This window comes from Tachysurus fulvidraco, chromosome 14 (genome assembly GCF_022655615.1).
Source record: "Tachysurus fulvidraco isolate hzauxx_2018 chromosome 14, HZAU_PFXX_2.0, whole genome shotgun sequence".
NCBI lineage: Eukaryota > Metazoa > Chordata > Actinopteri > Siluriformes > Bagridae > Tachysurus > Tachysurus fulvidraco.
Genome location: NC_062531.1, coordinates 19,780,195 through 19,787,694, shown reverse-complemented (window position 1 = coordinate 19,787,694; position 7,500 = coordinate 19,780,195). Strand labels below are relative to the sequence as shown.

The following is a 7,500-nucleotide window of genomic DNA, read 5'->3' as shown; positions in this document are numbered from 1 at the left end:
CTGGCATCGCGCTGCGTCTGCGCGCTCCATATCCAGCAGACGTTCGTATCCCCGAGTGAGACCAATAACTTTGTAGTGGACGAGGTGTCACACCGGGTGTACCTGGCCGCGGTGAACGCGATCTATCAACTCAATGGCACGCTGGCTTCAGAGGTGTCAAACAGTACGGGACCGGTGCGGGATAATGTGCTGTGCCACGCGCCGCAGCTTCCACAGGCGCCGTGTGAATACACCAAGTCCCTCACGGACAACCACAACAAACTGCTGGCGCTGGACCGCGAGCAAGGCGTGCTGGTGGCGTGCGGCTCGGTGTACCAGGGCTTTTGCGAGCTGCGCAAAATGGACAACGTGTCTCAGATCGCAGTGGAGTTCCCGAAGCCTAACGACACCGTGTTCCCAAGCATGCTTAACATCGTGGCCAACCACCCAAACGCAAGTACCGCCGGACTCGTGTTCCGAAGCCAGGGCGGCATCCCACGCCTGCTTGTGGCTGCCACTTACACCGGCCTGGGCACTGATTTCTTCCCAAAGAACCACAGCAAAGAGGATCTGCGCTTTGAGAACACGCCCGAGATTGCGATCCGCTCGCTGAACACCAAGGACCTGGCGCGCCTCTTTACTTACGACATCAACCCGTCCGAGGATAACGTGTTTAAAATCAAGCAGGAGGTAAAGCCCAAGCACCAGCTCAGTTTTGTGCACGTCTTCGCGCAAAAGACCTACTCATACATCGCCATGAATAACAACGCCAAAAACGGCTTCAAGGAGAGCCAGCCGAACAGCATCCTGGCGCGCATCTGCCTGGACACGGACACCCCGCGCCGCCCGGCATCCGAGGGCCGCAAACTCACCGAGTCTTACATCCAAATGGGGCTCCAGTGCGGAGCCAGCGGCAACATTTACAACCGACTCGTGTCCATTTTCCCCGCAGATATCGACGTCCAGGGTCAACCAGCCGCCGAGCCTTACCTGTTTGGTGTCTTCGCCAAGTCGAACCGGAAGTCGGCGCTGTGCGCGTTCCGTGTCGAAGAGATTGAGGAGACTATTCGTCAGGGACGCAGGAACTGTTCCAACGGACCAAACGGAGAAGTCCAAGTGCTGGACAGCGTCATTCAGGGTTCGGGGGCAGAATGCGAGTCAAAGGCCATCGTAACTGTGAGTTTTACCCACTGTATGATTTCTGAATTGTAGTTCTGACAGTCATGAGTCCTAAATACGCTAAAAAAAAAAAAGTTCAGTCGTTCAACACTCCAGGGCTCAAAAGGCACAAGAGTGATGTTCTTCTCTAGAAATAAACTGTGTAAGAAGATAAATAGCTCTAAATAAAACTAATTACACGTTCAAAATCTCTATTCAAAGTCTATCACGGATTGCGTGTTATTTTTTTCTATGTCCAGACATATGTTTTCGTTCAAACACACTGCGTCATCGAAATCTGAATTCACTAATAAATGTTGATCTTGGCAAGCAGGCAATCAGGGCTTTTTACGCCAAGCGAATCGCTCCCACTGTTCGGGAGTGGAGGAGGTTCCCACATCCTGAACGTTGCTCAGTGCGCGCGCTGTTATTGCGCCAGAGCGCACGGGTTATGGGAACAGCTCCGGGGTCGACACAGACAGATTCATCCTCCATCCTCACAGATAAGCTTCATCCAAACATCGATGACAACATAGCATAAAACTCCAGCTTGCTTATTGTCTTATTTAGACAATAAACTATTCCAGTGTGCTGGAAAAACAAATTGTGCTTTCATGGCAAAAATGCAAGTTGTTATACAGCTGCAGTGTTACTGTATTTATTCTTACATCTTAAACCTGATGTTGTCGAACTTTTCACCCATGATCACAGGACAGATTTTTAATTTTGTGAACAGTTTTGCAGGTGGGTAGGGAGGCTTGGGACACTTCTGGGGTTGTGAGTTCGATTCCCAGCTTCACCTTTGTATGTTCTCCTTCACATACTGCAGGTTCCTCCCCAATACAAAAACATGTGCTGTAGGCTGAGGAGCATCTCCAAATTGTCCATAGTGTTTTGTCCAGGGTGTCCCCTGTCCTGTGCCACAAATCCACTGGGATAGTGTCCAGGTTCCCTGTGACTGTATAGGAAGTGTTGCAGAAAATGGATGGATAGTTGGATGGAACAATTCTGCAATCGTGTAGCTGATTCATATGAATCTGTTTGAGCCTTTACAACTTTTTTCTTTTTTCTGATGTATTCATAGCACTTCCTGGTTTTATTTACATTGCATTCAAAATGAATGTTAACATTATTGAAGTTCATGGATTTTAGTAACAAGTATTAGGTTTGTAATTGTGGAAAGTAACTAATAATTATAATAACCTTTAAAAGGTTAAAAAAAAAAGCACTCCAGTCAAGGACCACCTGGATATACATCACAGACCCCACTGTGAAATATGGCCTTAAGCAACTGTGTGCAGCTTTAAAACAACTTTCAGTACTGAACTCATACAGTGTTTAATGAACACCCATCGTGTCGAATTAACTCGTACAGAGCTGACGTCACTTTTCGAGCATTAAAAAGGACCCTTATGGCTCTTTATTCTCACACAATGTGCTGAACGAACATCTAAATAGCTGGATTAACTTGGAGCATGTCGGACGCTTGCTGTGTTTAAACATGTCCCATTTACTGAACAGGCAAACAGACATACAGGTTGAGTTAACATTAACAAATGAGTTGAAATTCATCTAGTATTTTAACGCTTACAGTCTACACTTAAATAAACACCTGTGAGCTGTTTTTCTTGAAGCCAGCCCATCTTCCATCACGTTTTACAGTCACATATAACCAAACCTAGTGAAATATACAGAGTTTCAGTTTATGTTCACATCAGACATCAGAATGAAGAAAAAAAAAATCTCAGTGATTTTGATTGTTGTATGTATGTCGGTAGCAGACAACTGACAGAAAGTCTATAACTACTCAAATAAACACTCTTTATAACTGTGGTGAGCAGAAAAGAATCTCAGCGCACAAAACACATCAATCCTTGATGTGGATGAGCTTCAACAGCAGACAACAACATCAAGTTAAACTCCTGTCAGCCAAGAACAAGAATCTGAGGCTATCATGGCCACAGGCTCACCGAAGCAAAACAGTTAAATATTGGAAAAAGACCTGGTGATATTTTATTCTAAGCTTCCCATGTGCAGTTTGGGTGAGTTTTGTCCCACGATAGTCTCAGATTCTTGTTCTTGGCTGACAGGAGTAGAAGTTGATGTGGTGTTCTGATGTAGCTTGTCCACCTCAAAAGTTTTAGATGTTGCGTGTTCTGAGATTTTTCCTGCTCACCACAGTTAAAAGAGTTATTGTATGAATTACCTGATCCTTCCTGACAGCTCAAACCAACCTGGCTCTTCTATCCACCCTTATAAAAGCATTTCCACCCAAAGAATAATTTTTTTCCCCTTCATTCTCTATAAGTCTCTAGAGACTGTCGAGTGTAAAAATCAGCAAAAAAAGATCAGCAGTTTCTAAAATCCTCACCCCAGCCTGTCTGAAACCAGCCTTGTTTGAGGTGTTGAGGTGCTTAGTTTGGGAATACTGGTGTGACGACTGAACTGTTTAATTGATCTTTAACAGTTTAATGAATCGTTTAATTGACAAACAGCTTTAGTGTTAAATTTAACGTTATATCATTGAAGTGGCGAATTGTTCCTTACTTACAAAATTTCATTTTAGCTTATTTTTCATTTCTGTGTTTGTGTAAATACAACAAACAAACAAACAAACAAATAAATAAATAACCATCATCATCATCATCCTCATCATAGCCTAAGGTATGTATACAAAAATTGGTGTTAGTTGCAGCTTTATAGACACCAACTTTCTCCCCAAAATAGTTCCTTGTAGGTTTAAAGTAAATATTACGGTAAATGCCGAAAGGATTCACTTCGGTAACTGGACAAGAACCAGTTTGGCTAAGCTGGGAGTTTTGTGGTCTCTCCAAAATCCCCTTTGACAAATCCTCAAGGATGTTTGTCATGTGTGGAAAAAAATCCCTTACAGATGTTTTTTTTCTGGTTGGAGTTTCAATTAGTCTGTATACAGAAATCATATTTACACTCAAAATTACAAATAATCCAAATGAGTAAACCATGCATTCAGACTTGAAGGTGATTTACTGTAAAGAAGCAGCTCATGATGGAGCTAAACAGAACAAGACAAAAACAAAAATCATTTTGATGCAGACAAAATTCGAAGGTTAGTGAAACAAAATTGTGAGTTGAGATCAACAGCGTTAGAATAAATAAGAATACATAATGAGAGACTGACTTACTGACCAAATATAAAGATCGGGCAGTGACTTATTTTTTCATTAACTCTTTTTACCAGAGGCACAGAAATTGAATTTGGAGCTGTTTTGTTTGTGTCCATGTTCAGAACTGAATTTCTTTGTCATGTCACTCCGTAGTCATGTTTAATGACTTATATGAAAGTGGATACTGAGAGCTTTAAGAGCTTTGAGTACTCATAAGAGTACTTTAAGAGTATTTCTGTTGTTGCTTCTCTTACTAGAAGCAATATATTCATAGTAAATGTAAATGTGCTATCTTTAACCACTAAAATTCTTTGTAAGGTTTTCAACAGAGGGAAAATCATCTCACACTGAAAACCAGCATGTGTCGTGACTCAACGATAAAATCATTTGTTTGTTTCTACTGATTAAAGATATCAGAGACGATAATGGGATTAAAGTGGTGGAATGGAATGCCAAAAGTAAAAAAAAGTGATAGAGGACGATAGTGACGATCACAAATGAACACAAAATATCATAAAGAAACCTCCAGCTCACTTTATTTCTGTTGCAGTAATTGCTTTTAATGGCAGGTTTATCGTTAGAGGATCTTTATCGGTTAATCAGACATGTTATCTCACTGTCTGTTCAAGTTAACCAGATGTACAGACAAAGACGTAGCAGCTAGAGATCCAGATAGGATTTCGTTAGACAGTAAAGTCACTTTTGTTAGTCCAAGTTACTTTGACAGAATTGACAGATTTTGCTTTCTGCATTAACGGGCTGGAATTAACGCGATGATCCTGGCAGCTAATAGCTTTCATCCGTGCTTAGCAGCACTAACATTTTTGACTGAACTGTTCCTTTTGAAAACTGATGAACAGATGGGCTCTGCATGATACCATATTTTCTTACGGTATGAGCCAGAAACACATGGTGCCCTGTCATGTGTCTGGCAAGACGCTTTTTCTGTTATTTAGGCTCACGCTTCGTTATCTAAACCATTAAAGAGGCATTTTTCCCTCGGGTTCCCCGTGAAATGACACAAGAGCCGTGACTTTTCATTACTCACTTTTCCAGACTGTGCTCGCCTTGGAGACTTGGATGCCCCACACACACAAACACACACACACAGACACACACACAGACACACGCACACACCCCACACACACCCATACACCGACACACATGTGCATCTACTCACACACACCCACACCCACACACACACTTGCACACCGACACACATGTGCACATACTCTCTCTCTCTCTCACACACACACACACACACACACACACACACACCCCACACACACATATACACACACACTTGCACACACACATACACAGACTCTTACACACGCACGCACACATACACATGTGCACACATACACACATACATTCTCACACACACATACATACACACACATACACACAGATAAGGGATGAGTAAGAAAAAAGAGAGAAGAGTCTTCAGTCCTGTCATTGCCCTGTTACACATCATCATAATCAGTTACCATCAGTTAAAAAGAAATAGGTATAAAACATTGCCAGTTTTTCCCATAAATATAATAAACATCCTTGCACTGTACTTTCATGTCTCAGCAGTGTGTGAACGGATACAACTCATAACCAGCCGTATCATGGAACCAGCTTCATCTTTTGTAATGTTCAGCTCGAGTGTGACCAGAAGAATTTGATTTTCTTTTATTTTGTGCATGTAGCATATCCTTCAGACAGGGGAGCAGTTTGTTTCTTTAGAATCTCATGGGAAACAAACCCCACCCAACTCCCCAAGTCCCCCGCTCTCTCTGGTCCAAGTGTGTATGTTTTACACACTTCCACCAGCCGTAAATATCCACCACCCTCTCAAGCTGTCAGCTCATGCGAGTCGAATAAGTGCTCCTCTTAGTAAAACACTTCTACTCTGTTCCTCCATCCGCAATCTGCTAACCCAAATTAAGCGCTATCTAGATATATGAATAGAAGGGTCACTCCAGGTTTACAGATGGACTGATTTTAACCGGAGGGCAATCAACCATGCTAATCCAAGTGACGCGTATTTACAGTCGACTGATGAGCGTCTTCTTGTTCGGCCTCTCTCTCTCTCTCTCTCTCTCTCTCTCTCTCTCTCTCTCTCTCCGTCTCGCTCTCTCTCAGCTTCATCAGGAGCAGCTGAATTGTGGCGCGGCCCACCTGCAGCATCCGCTGGCCCTGAGGAAGCCAATCAGAGCCGAGCCGCTGTACGAGGCATCCGGGATCAGCTCGGTCGCGGTGGACAACATTCACAACTACACAGTGGTTTTCTTGGGTACCATCAACGGACGGTTACGCAAGGTAAGATGACATAGTACATTCATCAACACTGAATATAGTGTGAAACCTGGATATGTCTTCATGCAATTAATTTTGCCTGTGGGAGCAAAATATCCTAGATGCTGTCATCTTTTCAACCAATCACAGGCATCTGTGAGCTCGTGTATGTAGAAGACGGCTTCATCTGAGTATATTATGGTTCAATGTGGCAGATTGAAAATTGGCAGTTGGCTGTGTTCACATACTCTGGCTATATGATGGGAGAGCTGACTGGTAGCATGGAATTGGCAGCTGACCAGAAAGGGAAAAAAAAGAAGAAGAAAAAAGAGTTTTCATAAGGGCATTAAATGCAGATAGCAGGCTGATCCAGCCTGAGCAGATTAAAGTGTTTGATAGTTGCTGAGGAGTTACATTTGTGTGTGTGTTCGTTTTAGAAAACACCTCAACCGAGGTGGTATGTGTGTATAGGCGGGGTTTGAGATCTGTGAAAGCTTTGTTTTGTATCTAATGTTATCTGAGCTTCTTCAAGAGCCAGTCAGTCTTTATCAGATTTTAAGGCTTCTCACTATATCACTTTGACCCCCATCTTTTCCTCTCTCTCTCTCTCTCTCTCTCTCTCTCTCTCTCTCTCTCTCTCTCTCTCTCTCTCTCTCTCTCTCTCTCTCTCTCTCTCTCTCTCTTACACACACATACACACACTCACACCTTTATGTCCCCATCTCAGGTTCTTGCCAGCAGAACACTCTGGTCTTGAAAGCATCTGCAGGCACCCTGCTTTCAGAGTAAGGAGAAAAATATTCCTTAATTAGGCGAAATTCCAACACCGTGCCTCATTCCCATACGGAGTCACCTCTCAGTGTGAGCTTCAAAGTCAGGAAAGAAATGCATGGGGTCGGAAAAATTCTATTAAACTGGAAGAGGCTATTGT

General features: G+C 43.1%; 1 protein-coding gene across 1 annotated transcript in view; it reads left to right on the top strand.

The window, feature by feature from the left end:
• The window catches only part of plxnd1 (plexin D1), a 91,121-nt gene that overhangs the window by 235 nt on the left and 83,386 nt on the right, over nucleotides 1–7,500 (top strand). Inside the window, exons 1-2 of the mRNA XM_027166884.2 lie at nucleotides 1–1,155; nucleotides 6,417–6,593. The exon at nucleotides 1–1,155 is cut by the window's left edge and continues 235 nt beyond it. Of these exons, the coding sequence (XP_027022685.2) occupies nucleotides 1–1,155; nucleotides 6,417–6,593 (1,332 nt within the window). The remainder of the gene's footprint in view (nucleotides 1,156–6,416; nucleotides 6,594–7,500) is intronic.